The sequence below is a fragment of the Harmonia axyridis genome, chromosome 1, assembly GCF_914767665.1.
Source record: "Harmonia axyridis chromosome 1, icHarAxyr1.1, whole genome shotgun sequence".
Lineage (NCBI taxonomy): Eukaryota > Metazoa > Arthropoda > Insecta > Coleoptera > Coccinellidae > Harmonia > Harmonia axyridis.
In genome coordinates, this window is record NC_059501.1 from 65,406,649 (window position 1) to 65,429,759 (window position 23,111).

Sequence of the window (23,111 nt, forward strand, 5' to 3'; positions counted from 1 at the left end):
GGAACTTTTTTTAGAAATATGAGCAGTTTTCCTGCTTTTTATAGTTATTTTTAGAATCCATTTTTGGGTAATTTTCAAAACACTTGTTAACACGTCATCTACACGGATGTTTGATAGACTGTGACGTCATTGGACAAGTCGTGAACGATTTACTTCTTTTTATTCCTAATTTTTTTTTCTTTTTTATGAACATTTTAATGTAGAATTAATACATTCTTAAACATGTAGTTATGTGAAGTTTTATTCGAAATTAAAGCCAAATAAAGTTCTCTGTCTATAAAAAAATCAAATAAGAACTAGATAATTCAACCTGTACAATGAATTAGAAAAACATGTGCAGCCCTCAATTTTTAAAGCTATCAGAAATCACAAATCATATTACTAAAAAAATTCAGTTAATGTTTTTTCACAATTCTCTTCTTTTTCTTCAGCTTATCTGCTTTGACTGAATTTTCACCGGTTCCGCCAATTCTCCTCAGTGCCAGTTTTTTGCTTTTATTGAAAAATGAGTTTTTGGAAAAATTGTTTGCTCGAAAACCACTTTGAGAACTCGACCCAGGCTCGGATGTACTCTTCAAATAATTCAAGGACTTTTCTTTATCTTTAAACAGTGGATCATTTAATGACGAACTTGCAGTGACATTCCATGAAAAGAGAGTCTTTTCAACAAAAGACTTTCCTGGCTGAAATTTGCTGGGATCTACTTCAATTTTTTTCGTCTCTGACAAAAGTTGATTTTCTTCAGATGTTCCAAACTTTGTAGTAATCTCCATTTGTCTACCAGCTACTGAAACTGGCGACAGACTTTTTGATTTACCTTTCTCTGTATTCGAATTCTTACACTTCAAAGAGAGAGTAAGTTTTGTCTTATTTTTTTTCAGTATGGTTTTATGCATTTTCATGCTGGATTTTCTTCTCGAAACTTTTCCCGAAGAATTCGCCTTAAAAGTTTCATTCTCAAAAATGATATTTTCTTTTTTATCTATCGGCACAGATGTTGGTCTGTTTTTAGTCAAGTTTTTATTGAAGCTTGTATTTTCTGATGAGGATTTGACTCTTTGGCGTCTTTTTCCTACCTAAAACAAAGAAAAAACAAATTCGTGATATTGTTGTGCTGTTATATCTATTCAAACGTTTTGAAAAAAAATACAATTTTGGCAAATATTGTAGCAGTTGAAAACCAAACAAAGTAAATATATACTTATTATACTGTACATTATCTAATTTTTTTTTTAAGATTAGTGATTCGATCAATTAATAGAGAATATTTGTCCCAAAATTCGGTAACTGATTCACTTGAATCTATTGATGAATCGAATTATACCTAGATATTATACATTTCCAAAGTTATTGGTGTAAATTCTATAATCATCCATTTTATTATATAGATTGCCCCAGAGAAGGTGTAATAAACTTCATAAACAAAATCCCTTTAAACATCGCTCCTAAGTACTTTTGCCTCGTTCCAATTACGTTAAAAAAATTAAGAAAATGTCAGTGTTTCTAAGTGCATAAGACATCGTGAAGGCATTATCAATTTTTCCTTTTTTTCTAATGGAGAATTTTTCTTTTAGGGTATTGTTTGGAATAAAGTAGTGTCAGCAAGCTAATTTAAGATACTATCAGCTGCCAGGGGGGGGGTGCGATTAAGAACAAATAAAGCCTATTGGAAACTGTAAACTGATTTCACATAACCTTCGATAATAGTGAAGCCTTTTTCCTTCACGTGAAGTACCGGATGTCCCCCTAGCAGCTGTTCTGTGGTATCAGCGGACACTAATCTATAGACCTTTCAGATCATTATAAATTGAATTGAAGCCAACGTCTAGGTGGTTGTATAAATTTCCGTAATAAAACGGGAAAGTATCTATCCAAACTCGTTTCTCATGACTGGGGTGGTTAATAGTGAAAGTGTTAATTATTGGACCAAAAAAATATTCCATTCTAAAACTATTTCATTTGTATCACTAGGTTTAGGTTTAAGTCTATTGTATCATTAGAGAAAATCGAACTGGTCCTCTTTATAATAAGTTTTATTTTTTAAAATATGTTACTTGAGTCCCAGATATTCTTTTATCTTGGCTCTTATCGATTATGATAGTTATCACAAAAACATAATAAGAAACTATTTAGAAATAAGTTTTTGTTATTTTGGTAGATTGGCTTTTTGCAAAGAATGTTACAACACTTATTGCGCAAAGTAATATCTTTGTGTTCTTTCTATTCTTTGTAATGAACTTCTCTCTATTCCTTTATTACAAATAACGTTTTTGAATGCATTTGGAGAAAGATACTTTCTACTCCTTATAGAGGATTATTTTCTGTGGATGCCGATCATTTTTAAATATTTTCTTACTGACTTGGTAACAACCTAAAAATCTGTTTTATCTGGCTTTTGTTCAGGTTTTGTATAAAAAAAATTATTAATTGGAGTCTTGGTAGAAAAGGAGACTCCTGTTTTATTTGAGATTGTTTTTAATTACGAGTTGTTAATAATATTCCAATAATAATAAAAAATAAATAAAAATTTGAGATAAGTCAGAAACTTTTGAGCGCTCGTCATTCATGTTCCTATCGAAGAACTACTGTTATTCAAATATTGAGAATGATATTCTTCCATAATTTTGTCTCATTCTGGTGACGTGTTTCATGTGAAATGTTCATCGAAGCTTGAAATGGTTATATTACATCAAAATGCGCAATTCCACCTCGATCGAAATTTCGAACGGCCATATTTACGAGGTTTTTGAGTTTTAAAGTAAATAAAGTTAAGCAGACTTCACGTCAGATCGTAGTCAACAATGAATAATAAATTAGTAATAAAAAATTGGTTACGTCCTAACGAAAAGCGAATAAATTGAATTGAAATGTACATCGAACTCCAGTCAGGTGCGCACACGCCAAAACCGAACTATAAAATTTAGCAAAAATAAACAGGAAATATTAGGTTGGAAAAAAAGTAATTTCAAATTTTTCGATTTATTTCAATGATTCATAAAAAGTGTTACAATCATCCAATTTAAGTCGAATAGGTATGCGCTTTTCTTAAGCTTAATTGAAGAGACCAAAGCCAATGTCATCACCTGACTTGGATGCTGCAGGTTGTTCCTTCGTTTTCTCTTGTTTCTGTTTTTCAGCAGCTGGGGCTGCAGCTCCATCGGATGCAGCTGTGGGAGCAGCAAAAGCACCACCAGAAGTTTGACTATCCTTGGGCGATTGCCTCATCAATGGACTTTTCATTCAGCTCTTCAGTAACTTTTTAACCTTAGTTTGGTCACATTCAATACCATTAGAGCTCAATAACTTTTCCAAATCTGAAGCGGTTAGATTAACTCTTTCGTTCTATTCGATAACTTGTTGCCAACAAGAATCCAACTCGTAGAAGTCCTTGCTTCTATTGGCAAGAAACTCACACAACCAATTTTCACATTTTGAGGTCAAATTTGTATCCCTAAACATGTTGGCAATAAACAGGAACATATGTGGAAATCACTTGAAGCCAGGTTCGGACTATGTATATGGTGGATGCATAAGTTCTTCCCATCCGAGCTCTCAGAGCTTCTGACGCTACATCTAAGATGTGTGCTGCCTGGCTTTGTCCTGATGAAACACGATTTCTCCCCTCTTCACCAATGCTAGCCAATTCTGTTCGATCGGCAGCTTCAAACGAACGAGTTGTTCACAGTAAAGGGTAAAATTGAGCGTTTGAACATACGGAAGCTCAGTAAAGTATTCCCTGCCAATCCCACCCAAACACACAGCAAAACCTTCCTGGCCATAATTTGTTACTATTCACATCTGGAAATTCGGTTCATGAGGTTCTTTTTTGGGACAGAACGTATGGCAACCCAACATCGAGCTTTTTTACTCCAGCGTTCTGCAAATGGTTCAAAACAGTTTTATGATCGATTTTCAGCTATTGGGAAATGCTAAGACTGCTAACATGACGGTTTTCCTCGATATTCACCATGACTTTATCGACATTTTCCAGGGCGTCATTCACTTCCACTACAGCTCGAACCACTGATATGCAACCAGCCCCGAATGCATTGCTATTTTTTTTTGGTCGATTTTCATACATTTTTCCCTTTCAGGTAGTAAAAATGGAAAATATGGCAGATATCTTCCTTTGGGATCTCCATACTAGACACGATAGTCCAACAGTCATAGAAACGTTAGTACAGGGTGCGGCAGAGCCGATTGACGAGTTTTGCCAGTTCATTGCTCGGGATGTAGTGGGGTCAGGTAGGTGCGGAAGGGGTTTTTGTGTTCCTTAGAGTCAGTAGTTTTAAGTCAGCACCATGATTCGGACCGGAATGCATCGAGGCTTTGCCGTCCGCACGTTTTACGAAAATAACCGTTCTGTGATCGCGACCAGGATGGCGCTACAGCCTACACAGCTCGAACTTCATTAGCTGTTTTGAGACAGTGGGGAGACTGGTCTCACTGAGAGGGGACATGAGTTGGCAAGCGCGCTCACCAAATTTGAGCATCTGAGACTTCTTGCTTTGGGCCCACCTTGAAGATAAGGTATTTAAACATCGTCCACACACCCTGCCAGAACTCAAGCAGCAAATAACCGAAGAAACCCGGGCCATACCGCTCGAGATATGCCGAAAAGCGGTCGAAAACTTCCAAAATCGACTACATCGCTGCTGTCGGCCACCATCTTAATGATATCGTTCTCAAAACTTGAGCAAAAAAACTATATTTCCTACTGCTTCGAATGAATAGACCTGTTTTTCTCTAACTTTTACCATTTCTTTTAAATAACCTGTCGAAACTCGTCAGTCGGCTCTGCCGCACCCTGTAGAATATACCCACACCTTTACAACGCCGTATCGTCCGATGTGACCAATAACAAACGAAATATACCTAGTTGAAAAAAGCGCGAAGTGCGAAATTTTGTCTTCCCCAACCTTATAATATGACGAGCTTGGCGTTTGACAGCTGTCAGGGCGCTAAGTAAATCAGCAGAAAGAGGAAGGCAGCGCGAGCATTATACACTCTGCTTATTGGAAGCCAAGCCCAGTTTGTGAGTAGAAAACACGTATATTAGTGGTGCTACAGCTGGCTTCTCGTCAAGTACCCTCTGTTTTCAATTGGTGATTATGCGGAACTAATAAGTGGTGAAAGAGCGAACCGGTCTATCGCTACTCACCAACGATGACAACACGTTCCTCTGTGTCTGTCATTTCGATTTGCATATAAATTTTGAATTATTGATTGTCTCCGAAGTAGATCCAAATAGAATAGTAGAACAGAAATAATATAAATAATCCAATTATCAAATCATTTAAACTTTTCAGAATTTGACTCCACCACTCTAATTTCCTTTTATACTTATATCCTACTATCTGAAGGTGGTAATTCGAGATTTGGATAGAAAAGGCGATCAGAGTCATATCAGGAAGATAAGGTGGTATTTTTATTTTTCGTTATCGTGCAGCAAAATCTACAAGTTTCTTCCCACGAAACTGGTCTTTTTCGGTAGATCATTTCGGCAACATATACAACGCCCCGACCAAGAAATTCAAAAAAAAATTGAGACTGATTCCTTCATATGCCTTTATAAAAATTGCAAATCAACTGACGAAATGATGCACTGAAAAAAAGATAGACGATGAACAATTTCCGCCTGAATATAGAAAAAAACAATTAAACGACAAAAAAAATTTTGATAATTATTTCAAGGATTTACACCACCTTTCTCACTGGGTTATTCAATTCAGATTCATTTTGATTCTGTGCGGAAATCGCTTGATCGATTCTTTCAATTTTTGAAAAAACCTTCGAGTTTAGTAAGAACTCACTAATTTTTTTTTCACAAAAATTTATAGTTTTTGTTTTATATCATTTCGAAAATTTAAATGTTTTTCAATCATATCTCAATTATATCAATGAGGACTTATAGAATTTTTACATTCCAATGCAAAAAACATACAGTCTATTAGAATTTTTCGAAAAAAAATGTTGACGTTATCGTTTATTTCAATTAAAAAGTTCAGAATATGAATATTTGAAAATATCACCAAATAAGAAAGATAAATGACAATTGGCTTAAAGTAATGTTCCAGAAAAATTGGTAATTAAATGAGAATGAAAAAATTATGAAATTATTCATTAAAATAATTGAGATCCGATTGAAAAACCTTTCAATTTTCAAAGTGATATCAAACAAAAACTATAAATTCTTATGTGAGATCAGTGACTTCAATCAAGACAGCCATACGAAGGTTTCTTTCAAGAATCGAAAGAATCGATGAGGCGATTTCCGCACAGAATCAAAAGGATCCGCACTGAAAAACCCCTTGAGAAAGGTATTATGAACCCAGAAGGGCTTTTAAAATGACCAATCCCTAGTATTTTTAGCCAGATTGCAAATATTATGAATATTTCAATGAAATGTGCATCGGTTGAAAATTATAATGTGTCACAATTAAGCAATCATAATCAAAAAAGAAAAATGAAAATAAAATATAGATCACTCATCGAAAGATTTAATATGAAAATATAAAATATACACCATGAAATTTTTCATACAATAGCAATAACAAATATATAACAAGCGAGGTTCAAAGGACATTTCCTAAATGTTTTTATCGTCATTGTGTGAATCATGAACTTAAAGAAAGATACATACTGGAATCTCTTCCTCTAATAAGCATTTCTTTGATTAATAAGTTTTGCAAAGTCTCCTCCCTGCCCCTTACGAGATCGTATCCCCCTCTGAAACACCCCAGAAAAATATTACATCCTGATGAATGAATTTTAAAAGTATTTTGTAACTCCTCAAGAACCTCAGAAACTGTAAACTTTGGATTCACACAAGGACTGATCGATCATGATAAATTGCACGAGTGTATTGTAACATCTTCATGAGCTGTAGAGCTTGACATTTTTTTTCGTACCTGAGATAAGCTAGTTTTTGTTTTGGACCTTGAGTTGTTTTGATTCGATTCGCCAAAATCTTGGATGCAATTTGAGCGTAACCACTCCATAACACCCCCCAGGGTATGGAATTCAGAATGGGGCAGTCGAGTTAGGGGGTTGCTGCCTGTGAGATCTAGGATCGATGCACCCAGAGAACGTCCTACCTGAAAAATATAATTTCAAATTAATATCGCCCATCATCAGTGCTTCTTTAATTCGTAAGACTTGATCACCGATCTTGTCGATAGCTTTTCAGAATAATACAATACAATGTGTCTCGAAAAAGTTTATATAAGGTGTAGCAAAACGAAATCCATTATTTTGGCATGAAAAACAAGGCTTTAATTACCATAGTAAGAATGCTCCGATTTGAGTCAAATATGCTCTCTTTTATTAGATAACTTGTTGCATTTTTGAAGTTTATATCATTACACCTCTCTCATAGAAGCTCTCGTTCATATTGACAAAAAAATTAGACAGTCGATTTTCACAAGCCTCTGTTGAAGAGAATTTTTCACCAGCAAAATTGTTCACCATTGACAGAAACAGATGGTAATCACTTGGTGCCAGGTCCGGACTTTAAGGTGGTTGCATAAGAAGCCCCCAACCAAGCTTTTAGCCAGTCACTATCGATGTGTGTGGCCTGGCGTTGTCTTGATGGAAAACAATTATTTTTCTATTGGCCAAAGTTGGTCGCTTTTGAGTGATTGCTTCCTTCAGACGGTCCAATTTTTGACAGTACAGTTCCGAGTTTACAGTTGTGCCGTAGGAGAGCAGCTCATAGTAGATAATTCCCTTCCAATCCCACCAAAAACACAGCAAAACCTTCCTGGCAGTCTATCCTAGCTAGGACACCATTTTCGCCGGCTCACCGCGTTTCGACCAAGACCGCTTTCGCTTGACGTTGTCGTAAGATCCATTTTTCATCATCAGTCACCAAACGTTTCAAAAATGGGTCAGTTTTGTTGCGATTCAGTAGCGATTCGCAGATGGAAATTCAGCCCATGAGGTTTTTTTTCATCAACTCGTGTGGTACCCATATATCGAGCTTCTTCTTGAGACTAGCATTATACAAATGGTTCCAAATGGTTTTTTGTGCAATTTTCAGCATTTGGTCAATCGAAACAGTGCTAAAATGACGACAATTTCCATGATTTTATAGACATTTTCGACAATTGGCCTTCCAAGTGCGTGTAGCATTTATTACATTGAAATTACTGGAACAGAATCGACGAAACCAAAATTGTGCCTGGACGGCTGTTACTCTATGAAGACCATAAACACTATTTACATTTTTGCCACCTGGCTTGCCTTTTTGGCATTTTCGAAGGAAAACTGTAAAATACTGCGTTTTCTCTTTGCTAGTGTACATCTTTGATTCGCGCTCAAACTAAACTGAACCTACAAATCACAAAACTGCCACAAAAGTTTTTGTAGTACGAAATCTCATTTCTCTCTAACGCCATCTAGTGGAACCTGATCGGATACAACGCAAGATACAGATAACTAAAGCCATTTATCGGAAAAATAATGGATTTATTTTTACTACTACAATATGTTTAAAAGCGATTTGTTTATCGATTGTTGAACCGGTGCTATTTATGTTTTGTAATTGGGATTTACGTTTTTGTTAAAAGAAAATTGTTGAATTTAGTTATTGATACCAGCAATCAAATACTTGTTGTTTAGGAGTGAGCAATAAATAAATAAAAGCAAAAAATAAAATAATAAAAAACTCTAAATTGTCAATATTAAAAAGATCAAAGGAAAAAAAACAACCTATTATGATTGAAATTGTAAATAGTGAAATATTGAGTTAATCAAAATATTACCATTCAAAGATCGAATCTGTAATATTAAATATTAGGTATATCTTTTCCAATATCAATACTCACTTCTTCAAATATAGTTGGTGAATATTTTGGTGGTACTGGAAGCGCATAACCTTTCTGTTGCCTCTCTTTGATTGTAGGAGGTAAGACATTCACTATTCTGCCAGTGTTATAGTTACATTCCAAAGTGTAACTCTTGATGAGTCCAGTTAAAGTTGATATTGCCACTCTTCCCGACCCTGCTCTACTTAGTCCATCACGTTTATCCCTGTAATAAAAACGAGTTATATATTTTTTGAGGTTATGGTCTGGTGGTGGGTAAGGTATGTTAATTGCTCGATTCAATAGTCAAAAATAGGTCTGGGAGTAAGTGCATTTTCTTGGGCTGACATATATGGAACAGCTAAACAAATAAACGACAGTTGACGCCAAAACTTCGCGTGAGTACAGTTCTGCCAACTTTATGATAAAAATAATTTCGACAACCCTTCAAACGTTCTCTTTAAAATCTTAGAGTTTGACTTACTTGATGAACATGTTCCTTTCGCTGAAATTGCAAGCCGTGAAGTGGAAGTTGTGATTGTTAATGGACATCAGCTTAGCCAACAGCATGCACTCGACATTCTGCTCCGGTGTGTCGAAATGGTTTCCATAAATGAATATGCCCTTTTTGGAGGCGTGACCATGTAAATCCATGTAAAGAAAGAGGCCAGAGTCTGTGGTATTTACGTCGCCTTTTCCGTTGATTTTTTCAATACTTTCATTGCTAGACGAATAATTCAATGGTGCTCCGCATATTGTACATATTCTGTCAACTGTTCGAAATAACAGAAAAATTATAATACTAAATCATTGAAATGAAAGGTACAAGAAATATCAACAGACATAAATGAATAAGTTTCGATGTTTTCTATCCTAACTCTGCTAGTCCTCAATGGGCGCTTTCAGCAGACTGGACAGTTGTCAATATTCTATGAATTTTCTGCTGAAAAGATTCTATTGTTTCCGCTTGGTAGCATATGCTCCGTAGCGGTCGCCATCTTTGGTAGCGAATTTATCTTATGCTAGTTTTTGGTAACATGTTGAGTAACTGAAAAGTGACAGTTGCAATACTATTTTTGGGACGAAATTTCAAATATAGCAATCATGGAAACTGAAACATATACGTTCAATAACATTCTGAAATGTTACTCTGAATAAATCTCCCATATAGTGAGAAATTGTATTTTCTTAAAAATTTTCATTTCTTGGAATAACTGCCCTATTTTCACTTTCCGAAATAGGCGGAAGTTCAGCCAATTCAAGAACTAGTCCAACCAGAGCCGGCGCGAGCAATTTTGGCGCCTGAAGAAAAGAATTTTTTGGCGCTCCTGCTGAAAAAGTATCAATAACATGATCTCTCTCATAACCACCAAATCACCAACATTCTCCAAATAATTCAGCAACTGGATAGGTGACATTTTGAATTCCAGTGTGCGGCTCAAAAGAAGCAGATCCATGCTGAGATTTCTGAGCTCGAAGATACCTTAGCGGCGTAATAGCGTTAATTCTACTTTTCCATCTATTGGTACTAAGACCTTCAAGAATTAGTGGAAAATTGTATTTTTTCGAAACCCTACCGTTTAGTTGAACTTCGTTCTTGAATAGAGGAAAAATTTGATACTTCACCAGATTTACAAGCTGCATCGTTGATTACTAAATTCAGCGAATGACAAGAACAAGAAACGAAGAAAGCTTCCGGGTTTTTATTAAGAATAATAATTATTCTTCACGTGCCTGCTTTTGCATTAAAGTCAAATCGAATAAAACAAAATGTATGTCTATGTGTCTATTTACCTTACGTTTTTTACGCTGTAGGTATTTTGATTTATTTCTGGACTCCTTCGACGCCGATGAACAATGCGTAAGTAATACATCTGATTTCCACATTCACAAGACTGCGTACGATCGATGAAAGATTACCTATCACATCACAAGATACAAAGAGCGGTAGGGCATGCAAAGCTTCGAAAACTAATTGGGATTAAAAACATGTGTTCCGCTGATAACATTTGGCATCACAGAAACTAGTTCTGAATGCAAAATCGTAGGAATTTTCCATATGTTGAATGTGTAAACAACTTCCACATAATTCGAAAGCGAAGGTTGTGTTGTTTTTCGTCTTTGTGAAATACATTTCATCCCTCTTTCAATTAGGGTAATAGGCAATGCTGTTTATATTGGTTGGGTTGCCATGTGTTAACCATTAAGAAGGGCCCATGATACCCATGAGTAGCGGAGCTACTTGCCTTACATTATTAATTATATTATTATATAACAATGATATTATTTAGAACAATAAATACGGGTAAATTTCAATTCTCAGTTAATGATAATAGTTATTTGTTTCACTAGGCTGCAAAGTGGTAGATTGACCGCCGCGGCTGATAGTTCATAGTCGAGCAGAGCGAGACTAGGAATTCATCTAAGACAGTCTAAGCAGTGCTGCCTTAGAGACTAAGGCCCAGTTTCCCCAAACAGCACTTGATCCCAGATTGATTAAACTCCGCTTGTTACTAAAGCAGGCTTAACAGTGTTTTCTGTTTCACCATGCATCAACCCGTCCGAAGATGATCGCGATTAAATAGTCAAACCATTTGGCAACGTTGTGAACAAGAAGTTATATAGTGTTCTGTATCGTATTAGCAGTGATGACCACCATTGGCGCTAGGTGTCAGGTGTCATTCATTCATAACTCATAACATTTCAAATCATTTGTCATCTTGTAAACAAAAAACAAAGTTAATTTTTGCCGAAAATGTCGAGTGATGTGCTTCGAAATGTCGGAAACTTGCAGAAGTTAAAAAGAAATTATCCCATTTCACAAAACCACACATTCTGGAAAAACATATCAATAAATTATTCTTTGCAATAAATTTAAATAATAATAATAATAATAATAAAATAAAAAAATAATAATAATAATAAAACACAAAAACAAAGTTTACGTGTATTTTAAATGGGAAATATTGAGCCTATACATATAGTCATATTTTGATGAAATTGACCCAAAAATCAGAAATTTCCGGAAAAATAATTACATAGACAAGAGTTCCATACTGATAAATAATTATTAATCTCAACTTGAAAGGTTATAATCCTCCAAAAATGGCCGATTAGTGCTAAATCGCGATTGGTCGATTAAATGGCGCTTTGGAGTGTGGTGAAACGCTACATTACATTAATCGTGATCTAAGGCCTCACTTAAGAGCTAAGTCAAGATTAAAGCATTTGGTGAAACTGGGCCTAAGAATTATTGAGCAATGGTGTTTGTTAGTGGGACTGAATATCACAACTCACCACAATAATTTCACTTTCCCGGAAAAGAAAACTTCTAGCTATGAGATCTAAACGGAGACACCTTAAGTTAACTATTAGGAATAACTTCAGACCGCAAGCTTATATGGTACAGTATATCTAAAGTTACTTGGAGCAAGCTGAATATTACGATTGTACAAGGGTTGTCCAAGTTTTCAGAAATTCCTTTGGGACCAGTGAATTTATTGCCTAAAAATACTTTCAAATAAACCCCGGTATTTAGCGGATCGCGGTATCCATTTTAAAGGGACATCTATGGCCAAGCGTTTTTATCAACTAGTTCAAGTGACTTTGGATATACCATTCAAGCGTGTTGAAAACATTGCTAGTAGAGAAATAAAGGCTTTAATGGCGTGCAGAAGTCTAGCTGGTAATACTAGACCGCAAGATTATTTGGTATATTATATGGCATCTTGAGATAACTGCCAGTAAAGAAATGAAGGCTGTGATGCCGAGCAGAAAACAGGCTACAACCATGTCCACACGTAGTGCTTTGAAAATATTTTTTCGGTCTTCTTAAGCTTGAGATAGTCCTTTCTGGGGTAATAGTGGAAATAGGTATACTAGCCAAAATTTGTAACAATTTGTGAATATTTTTCATCCATGTCAGGTTTTGTTCTGTTTCAACCACAAATATTGCTTGCGAGAAGAACTGATACATGCAAAGTCTTCTTCAATTTCGAAACTGGGCCACAAAATTTGAATACACCAGATAATTACGATACTACTTCAAAGTATTTCGTAAACCTTCCAACCAATTATCGAATTGTATTTACAATGAACAAATAACAAATTGTCTATGGACAAAGCGGGGCACACCAACTTTGCTTCTTTATAGAGGTTCGTCATCAGCTCTACTCCTCAGGAGTTGCAGACAACATAACATAATCCACTAGATTTAATGCTGTGACGAGGTCGGTATTGATTATTGCTATTATCGCTATTTAACAATATATCCGATAATATTGTTTGGCACTGTTATTAATATTGCTAGATGGACAAGTTACTGGTGAAACCAACTTTGGTCTTTTTGCTGCAGGAGACTCGATATTTTCAGCCTCCTTTGCAGATTAACTTCCATCATCAAGTAAACTAATAAATTTGGATTCAACCTGTTATATCTCATTGATGAAAATTTATATCGAGGGTCCAGATATGTGACTATTACAAATAGTCATATTCAAAGTGAGGTATCCGAATTTTGAATTCAGTTGGTCTAGAGTACATTTTATTAGAGTTTCAAAATTCTTCATTTGGTTCTAGTTTATTATTTTCTATTTGTAATGTTCAGTTTGTCTATTGGAATTGGAATTACTGATGGAATGCAGGCATTGATATAGCTCAGATTCCGGGCAATCTCTTCAAAAAAGCAAGGACTCCTCTGTTTCCCTGCTTTGCCAGTCTATCAAAATCCCTCTGACTTAGTAATTCAGTATCTTAACATTCTTAATCTTCCATTCAAAAGTGTTGGAATCGAAAACGGAAATGTAATTGCAATCGGAACTTTTACGAATCGGAATCGAAGCTCCGTAACATCCCTACTTATAAAATTGACATTATCCTTCCTTATTTGAACTGTACAAAATAGGCCAAATTGAACACTTCTCAATATAAGGCCAATTGAAAAGTCCCCGGTCTGATGCACAGAAGGCTGAATCCATATGATTTTTAGTTAGTACCAACCTTCAAACGAAACGTGTCAAAATTTAACAGCAGTCCGACGATTAGTTTGTGAGATATTGCATTGTGAGTATAGATACTTTGGTTATTTAAAAAAAGGAGAAAAAAAAGGATTTCGTGTGCTGATAAAATATTGCTTTTTTAGGGGAAAGAATACAGTTGAAGCAAAATCTAGGCTTGATAAAGAGTTTCCGGGGTCTGCAAGGAAAATCAACCATTATTGATTGGTATGCTAAGTTCAAACGTGGTGAAATGAGCACCGAAGACGGCGAACGCAGTGGACGCCCAAAAGAGGTTGTCACCTACGAAAAAATCAAAAAGTTCACAAAATAATGTTTAATGACCGTAAAGTGAAGTTGATCGGTTTAGCAGACATTGTGAAGATATCATCTGAATGTGTGCATCATATCATTCACGAATATTTGTACATGAGAAAGCTTTGTGCAAAATGGGTGTCGCGCGAGCTCCCAATCGATCAAAAGCAACAACGTGTTAATGATTCTGATCAATATGTGACAATGGATTAAACATGGCTCCATCATTTCATTCCGGAGTCCAATTGACAGTCAGCTGAGTGCACTGCACACGATGAACCGAATCCAAAGCGAGGAAAACAACACCACAGTTAGCTGGCAAGGTAATGGCATCAGTATTTTGGGATGCGCAAGGTGAAATATTCATTGATTACCTTCAAAAGGGCCAGACCATCGACAGCGATTATTATATAACGTTATTGAATCGTTTAAAGAATAAAATTGTTAAAAAAACGGCCCATTTGTAGAAAAAAAGGTGCTGTGTCATCAAGACAATGCGCCGTGTCACAAATCAATGAAAACAATGGCAAAATTGCATGAAATGGGCTTCGAATTGCTTCTGCATCCACCGTATTCGCCAGATCTGGTCCCCAGCGACTTTTTCCTGTTCTCAGACTTCAAAAGAATGCTCGCTGGAAAAAAATTTAGCGCCAATGAAGAAGTAGTCGCAGAAACTGAGTACTATTTTGAAGCGAAAAACAAATCGTACTACAAAAATGGTATCGAAAAGTTGGAAGATCGTTATAATCACTGTATCGCTCTCGAAGGCAAATATGTTGAATAATAAAATCGAATTTTGCCAAAAAAATGTGGTAGACTGGGGACTTTTCCATTGGCCTGTTAGAAAGTGCACATTGACAGCATAGTTAACAAGAGTCTGAGAATGCCGAGTTATTATTAAAACCCTTAGTCCAACTAGATCTAACTTAGTTCGCCAAAGTTGAGACTAGTGAACGTTTCATCCCAATTCGACATTTATTCTTAGCTTTTATAAAGCGATATGCGTATCCTTTCTAACCTGAATGACAATACCCTCATAAGCAAAGCGGACATTGATAAATCTGACGTACTTACACTTCAAATTCATCGAGCCTCCATTATCTTCTTCCAAACTCATATGGGAAACTTTTGAACTTATGACATTTCCACATTGATTACCTTCTTTGTCAGAGACACTCAGTGCACCTTGTGATGCTTCGGCACAAACTGGACAGACAGTTATCACATCCGCTTTATCATATCCATAATGATAATACCTAGCACAATATTAATATATTCAAACAAGTCATATTCTGAATATCTAGTCTAGAAGGGGAAAGTCTAAAATATTAGGGGTACAACTTTGCTTCCGCCGTTTTGCAATAGATGGCTGTGACGGTAAGTGGTAGTCGAAATAAATAGATCGTAGATATCATACAATAAGGTTAGACATTTGCAAACATAACGCCATCGAAATATTAGTCGATTTGTGTCTGCATCATGAAGTTAATCTCGATTAGGCATGTCAGCTTACGAGCCAAATTCTCGCCATTTGCGGGAGGTTTTAATTTTCCGATTTAATGAGAAGAAATCTGCGGCTGAGGCTCAACGAATGCTCTCAAAAACCTATGGTGAGGCCGCTATTAGTGAAAGAACGTGCCGAGAGTGATTTTGACGTCGAAGACCAGCATGGCGGTGGAAGAGAGTAGGTTGTCGAAGATGCAGAATTGGAGGCATTACTTGATCAAGACTCGTGTCAAACGCAAGAAGAATTGGCAGGATCATTGGGAATGACGCAACAAGCCATTTCAAAACGTCTGAAATTCATGGGAATATGATTCAGAAGCAAGGAAACTGTGTTCCGTACGAGTTGAAGCCGAGAACGACGTTTGTAGGCTTGTGAACAGCTACTTGCAAGGCAAAAACGGAAGGGATTTCTGTATCGCATTGTGACTGGAGACGAAAAATGGGTTCATTACGATAATCTCAAGCGCAGAAAATCATGGGAATATCCCGGCCATGCTTCCACGTCGACGACTAAGCCGAATATTCACGGTTCCAAGCCCATGCTCAGTATTTGGTGGGACCAGCTCGGCGTAGTGTATTTCAAGTTGTTGAAACCGAATGAAACAATAACAGGCGATTAACACAATTAAAGCGTCTGAGCCGAGAAGTAAAAGACAAACGGACGCAATACAACGAGAGACATGATAAAGTGATTTTACAGCATGACAATGTTGCGAAAGTGGTCAAGACATACTTGGAAACGTTGAAATGGAAAGCCCTACCTCACCCGCCGTATTCTCCAGACGTTACTCCCTCGGACTATCACTTGTTTCGATCAATGGCACACGGCCTGGCTGACCAATACTTTCGGTCTAATGAAGAAGTAAAAATTGGATCGATTCGTGGATCGCTTCAAAAGATGACCAGTTTTTTCAACGCGGGATTCGTTCGCTGCCCGAAAGCAGGGAGAAAGTAGTGGCCTGCGATGGACAATACTTCGAATCATAAATGTATAACCAGTTTTTAAAAATAAAGCCTCGAATTTCAGAAAAACAGCGGAAGCAAAGTTGTACGCCTATGTATAATATAAAACAGTAGTGCAAAATCATTAAATTGCTTCGCAAAAGGCTATACCTATGGGGATTTTTTAAATACCCTATTATTCAGTGATGTTTATTGATCACATAAAAAGGATATTCAAATTATATAAATATTTGTCATATCGAAAAATTGAAGTACAAGAAAGCAAAAACCAAAACGCAATTTCGTCCAACAAGGTATCAGTGATGTCATTTGGATGTATCCATGCCATGTTGAATCAACAGTTTACTTTTGTGAAGATTTTATTTTAATGATTATTTATTGATTCGATTCATTTTATTCCCACTATCGCAAGTGACAATGCATGCTATAGGGGACCTAGTATTGAAGAATCTAATAGTCAACTTTTTGGAAGAATCCTACATAAGCTACACAGATTAAATATAGGTCATAAAATTGGGGAAGACCTAAGTAGATTTGTTTCAGGAAGTGCTTGCACAATTTGTTTGTTCTGCAGGAAATAAGGAAAAAGAAAATGTTGTCGGTTTGTTGACCTAGAGAAGGCTCCATAAAGTAATTAACAGTGTGGTCCAACGAAAACTTGTGATACTTCATTTTGAGGATCTTACTATCTGATCCTGAAATTTCTATTCAAAATTTCCATCGATAACGAAATTACATTTAAAATAGTGGAAGCTTACTTACTACTAAATACCTTTGAAATGTGTTGGATAGGAATAATATACTCGACATAAATTCCACATTCCTTCTTTCACTAATTTCAATGTTATTTTATTATCGATGGATATTTTGAAGCGAAGATAGTACTCGATACATTTTCAAAATTAGATATCGCCACACCCCTCATCCCTATTCAAGATCAAGGGGTTGTGCTCACCCCCGTTACAGTGAAGAAAAAAGCGGAAATGTTGTCCCCCACGAATCAGAAATTGACGGGTCAGAGCAATTTTTCACATTTTCATTTCAAAGTTGTAATTCGATATTAAATACATTATTACAACTCGATACTAGGACTCGGTTGAGAGATGCTCTTGAGGAGATATATCTCAATAATCCAAGAGTTTTATAAAGAAAATATATTCAACAAAGTTATTTGACAATTCTGGCTCTAGTCTACTACCTAGTACCTACACTCTACAAAAATATCGAGTCTAGCTACGCAAATTTGAACTTCCTTTTTATCTTTTTGTTTGAGGAGTAGGCTGGAGCCAGAATTGTCAAATAACTTTGTTGACAGTTGTTAGGTGAAACCTGAGATGTCTTATTTTTAGACATCTTAGTGAAATCATCACTTTAGTTTTTAAAATATGTAGAACAATTTCTACAGACATGTACGCCATGATTATGTGGTTAAATTAATAGGACGTTACTAACCAAATAGGATTCAGGTTTTTTTACAAAACTCAAGTGTAATTTCACATATCAACTGATCAAAGTATCAAGTTATTTGACAATTCTGGTCTACTACTTAAACTAAAAATAAATAAAAAGGAAGTTCAAATTTGCGTAGCTAGACTCGATCTTTTTGTAGAGTTTGATACATTGTTAAATTTGTAATTTTTTTTTATCACCCCACAAGAAGAACCAATATGGCGTCCATAAAAAAAATTAATATCGCGTCTCTAAAATAATGAAAAACAAAAAAATTCAACAACACCATTAGAACCTCTGTATTAGATAATTATTTTTCATTTATTTGGATATTTAATTCATTTTGTGTCCATTGTATAATTGAAATCAATTCATATAAAGGTTAGTTTTAGCAATATGGAGGAGAGTTGGTGTTTTTCAATGGAACACCTATATATGACTTGATTACAATTATACAATGGACACAAAATGAGTTATATCTCCAAATAAGTGAAAAATATTTATATACAAGGTGTCCCATAAAAAAATGAACACGAAAATTCAATATCTTCGAAACGGATGACATTTTTGAAAAACCGGGATGCTTTTCGACAAATCTGCGGCTGAAAAACTGCATTGAAAATATAGGGCATCCCATTTGAAAAACACCAATTCTCCTCTATATCTCTGAAACGATAATTGATTATTATGATCTTTGATGAGAATCGTATAAGCAATAAAAATTAATGTAAAAAAAAAACAGAAACCAAGTTATAGCGAAATATTTGAAACAGTAATTTTTCAGAAACGCCCTGTAACTCGAGAACGAATCAAGATATCTACGATCTGCTTTCTAATCTTATTATTTTGAAAAAAAGGAGATCGGAGATCCTTGAAGATTTTTTCTCTAATTCTTATAGTTCTTGGGATGCTTTCATTGAGCATCGAATTTATCATCTTCAGAATGTAATACGTGTATATCCAGATTCTCTAGAATCGAATTTCCTTATGATACAATACTAAAAATTTTATCACGTACCTTATTAGGGCTCTGGCAGCAAATATTGGTGGATGAAGATTCAAAGAGGGATTTAGGTATAATCTGTTGAGGTTTACGCCTCTAGAATCTGTTCGATAATGTCCTCTAGCAACACCATCGGGATTCAAACATGGGATCAATTTGAAAACATACATTCTGCGAAGGGCTATGGCAATAGGATCTTCTCTGTTAAGCAACAAATGTAAGAAACCGTTAAAAACGAAACTTGAAGGGGTTTCCCCTGGATGTACTCTGGCAGATATAAAAATTACCTAAAAAGATTTGCTTGCGTGAAACAACCATTAGTAGAACTGAGAAAATACTTACTTTTTTGTTAGGAAACCTGAAAGGTCTCAAAACATTTTCGTCCATGAACAAATTATTGAGCAGGGTCTCTCTTACGTTAGACATTCCATATTTGGATGTTATAGTCAATAAATCAACCCTTCTCTTGTCAAGTGAAAGACATACACATTCTCTCACATAATAAATATCATCATTATCAACAAGAGGCATGCTAGCAAATTTCACGTCAATGTTACCCAACATTTTTTGTATGTCATTGTAAGAAAATGGATATGTGAAAGCAAAATAGGTAATTGCTTGAGGATTTTCTGGGGTACGATACTTAAAACTGAGGGTGAATATATCATCTTCATTCTGGTCAAAAATGAAAAAATGTTAATTTCATCACACCATCATGAAATTCCTAAATTCAGCGAATCTTCCTATGAAATTGGAGTCATTACATGTCTTATTACTCAAGAGTCATGAAGCACACAGGGCAACAGATTTTTTTTTTTTTTTGTGCCTGGGATTGTAGAGCTGATTTCAACTATATTTGGGACGCTAAATCTGTACATGCAATCCGTTTTTCTCTAGCTACTCTACTTTATTAGATACATCAACTTATCTACCAATGTGGGTTTCATTCAGTATATTAATTTATGAGAGTTCTAAAATTATTATATATTCATATAGGTGCAATGGTTTTATTGTCAGTCTGCAATTGAGGAAATATGGTTTAATACCATAGCTCACTCAACGAAACTGAAAGGAGAATATAATACCATAGCTTTGGTCTTGCCGAACATCAGACTTAAAAATGGTAAACTTTCTTCTTGATGGGTAGCAAAGTGGTTACACCAAATTTCCGTGTTTCTTGTGCCTCAAGGATAGTAGGGACAGAACACACAACTTGATTAAAAAAGATTGGCCTCAGAGAAAAAACATGAACGTTGGACAAAAGAATGTCATTCAGGACGCTTTGGTTGAAATAGAAAAAAAATCATACTTCCTCCGTTACATATAAAGTTGGGCTTAATGAAGCAAATTGTAAAGGCTCTTGATAAGAATGGGACATGTTTTGCATATATAAGGGTAAAAACGCATCAGTTGAGCACAGAAAACCTCAAAGCAGGGACATACATATAAAGTTGGGCTTAATGAAGCAATTTGTAAAGGCTCTTGATAAGAATGGGACATGTTTTGCATATATAGGGGTAAAAACGCATCAGTTGAGCGCAGAAAACTTCGAAGCAAGGCTATTGGCCCACAAATAAGACAATTAATTGAAGGATCCTTCCTTCATAAATTCAATGAATCAAGTTGAACGAGAAGCTTGGACATCATTTGTTGCAGTTGAAGAAAATTTTCTAGGCAAACATAAAGCTCAAAACTATGTTGAAATGGTTAACAAGATGCTTAATAGTTTCAAATCCTTAGGGTGCAACACAAGTATTAAAATACAGTATTTACACAGTCACCTAGACCGTTTTCCAGAAAATTTAGGAGGCATGAGTGAGAAACAAGGTGAAAGATTTCACCAAGATATTGAAGTTATGGAGGACCGCTACCAAGGAAGAAGAGGACTGTTTAAAAAAACATTCAAGAATTTCGCTGAAAAGAAATTTCGAAGTGTTGAGTGACTATTTGATTTCTTCAATGTTTTTTTTGTTTGTAAGTACGACATAATATTGTATTTTGTATAACTAAAATGAAAATTTGTATCTACTTTTGTTTACTACACTTACAGATTTGAGTTAAAATAATATAACTTATATTTCTCCACAATTCTATATCTTAAAAATTTGATCTACTAAGTGAAAATGAATACGTTATTTGAATTCAGGACATCAAATTGATATAGAATCAGCTCAAAAAACCTCGACACCAAAGCAGCTGGTCCCCTGTGATGTGTTATCCGTGAAGGCTCTATTTCCCCTAAGGCTGAAGCAATCAATACAGCTTTTTCAACTCTTTTAAAATTATTCAATGATATTTACTGAGCACATCAAAAGTGTAAATTTTCAATACCAAAAAAAATGATAAACCATTATTCGTTTTGCTTAATAGATAAGTGTTTAATGTTTTTGATTTTGGCAGTTACTGTCGAATAAAATAGAGTACAGGAGACATTTTTGTTGCCTCTTATTTTAAGGTACTGATGAGCCTTCACTAAATAAGGGTTCATTGCTACTAATTATTTGTAATATTACCTAAGAACACTATTCTTTCTCGAAAATAGGACAGGTACCTAACTTCTCACAAAATTTTTATTCCGTCGTTGTATATATCAACTTCTTATTAATAATAACATATTTATGTTAGTTCATTGATTGCTGAATTTAGGAACTCTTTTTACTTTGCAGAAAAATAAACTCACGCTGTATGTTGGTTTATCTCGTATCCTGTCCCACCCAGTCCTAGAAGGTACTACTTTATATACTGGGCACATTCCTTGACTGTACATTTTCGCTTGCTTGTTTAGATTGACTATATTCAACTTCACCAGTAGGGAAGATGCATTTGCTGAAAAATTATAAACATTGAAAAATCTCTATACATATATCAAGTAAAACTTATAAATCCACATGAATTGAAATAATACTAAAAATCCATAAGACCCAGAGCAATTGGGTGTGAAAACAACAAATTCTTCTTTTATGGCGAGATTTTTCAAAACAATTCACCAAACTTGTATAATTAATTATATAATTACGTAATATAGCCTAATCATACCGCATTTTTCAAATCTCTATTTTTTAATATTGCACATTTTATAGTAGATACATTCTCCACTAAGCTATTTTGACACACGAGGAAATGTGTGGGCGAATCGGTTGCCTTATTCAATTTTAATTTTTATTTTCAATCCTTTGTTCATATACATTGTATTTTGCTGAATCAACTGTTTTGCATTTGGTGTCTTTAATCACGCCACATTATTTCATTAGCTAATGTTATAAATAACCAAATGTATTGGTTTTGAGTCACTCTCTCAGTAAATTAATCTGTAGTCTTGTTTTAAACCACACAAATAAATTTAAAAAAAAATTTGAAATGAATCAAAAAATTTAAAAGTTGGTCTTTAGCATAAATCCCATTATACAGAGTTAGAACTATTTAGAGGGACACTACAGGGATATCGAAAACCGTTGCAAATACAGGATGACTTAAATTACAGTAAAGTTGCGTTATTTAGAGATAAAACATCTTTAGTGGTTCCCGAGATACCTGGAAAGAACTGAAAATCGAGATTTTCTTTTCTGTATAACTCATTTGTTTATTAGGCAAAAAATAAACTCTTTTCTTCTTCTTCTTCTTAATGAGTTCTTCAGATTTTTCTGTGTTCCATTGTTTTAGAGATGCTAGACACAATTTTTTTTTCTTATGGAAGTCATGTTGGTTCTCCTTATGAGGGGATGGAGAAAAAATTACGAATTCAAAAATGTATCACACTCTTGACTCAACAAAAATATCAAGTCTAGCTACGCAAATTAGAACTTCGTTTTTATTTTTTTTTAGTTTAAGTAGTAGGCTGGTGCCAGAATTGTCGAATAACTTGTTACTTTGTTCAGTTTTTATGTGAAATCATCACTTGAGTTTTGTAAAAACCTGAATCCTCTTTGATAAGTAACGTCCTATCAATAATATAATCATGCTGATACCAACACTCAACTAGCGTACAACTGGCAATGTCTGTAGAAATTGCTCTACATGATTTAAAAAACTCTAGTGATGATTTCATATAACAACTGTCAACAAAGTTATTTGCCA

General features: G+C 35.1%; 1 protein-coding gene across 1 annotated transcript in view; it reads right to left on the reverse strand.

Annotated features, from left to right (window-relative positions):
* Positions 1 to 223: 223 nt before the first annotated feature.
* The window catches only part of LOC123670901 (cytosolic carboxypeptidase-like protein 5), a 33,035-nt gene continuing 10,147 nt past the window's right edge, over positions 224 to 23,111 (reverse strand). Inside the window, exons 3-10 of the mRNA XM_045604475.1 lie at positions 21,718 to 21,863; positions 19,380 to 19,712; positions 19,053 to 19,324; positions 15,191 to 15,372; positions 9,292 to 9,580; positions 8,829 to 9,033; positions 6,912 to 7,097; positions 224 to 1,076 (exon numbers count right to left, since the gene is read on the reverse strand). Coding sequence (XP_045460431.1) covers positions 396 to 1,076; positions 6,912 to 7,097; positions 8,829 to 9,033; positions 9,292 to 9,580; positions 15,191 to 15,372; positions 19,053 to 19,324; positions 19,380 to 19,712; positions 21,718 to 21,863 — 2,294 coding nt within the window. The 3' untranslated portion in view covers positions 224 to 395. The remainder of the gene's footprint in view (positions 1,077 to 6,911; positions 7,098 to 8,828; positions 9,034 to 9,291; positions 9,581 to 15,190; positions 15,373 to 19,052; positions 19,325 to 19,379; positions 19,713 to 21,717; positions 21,864 to 23,111) is intronic.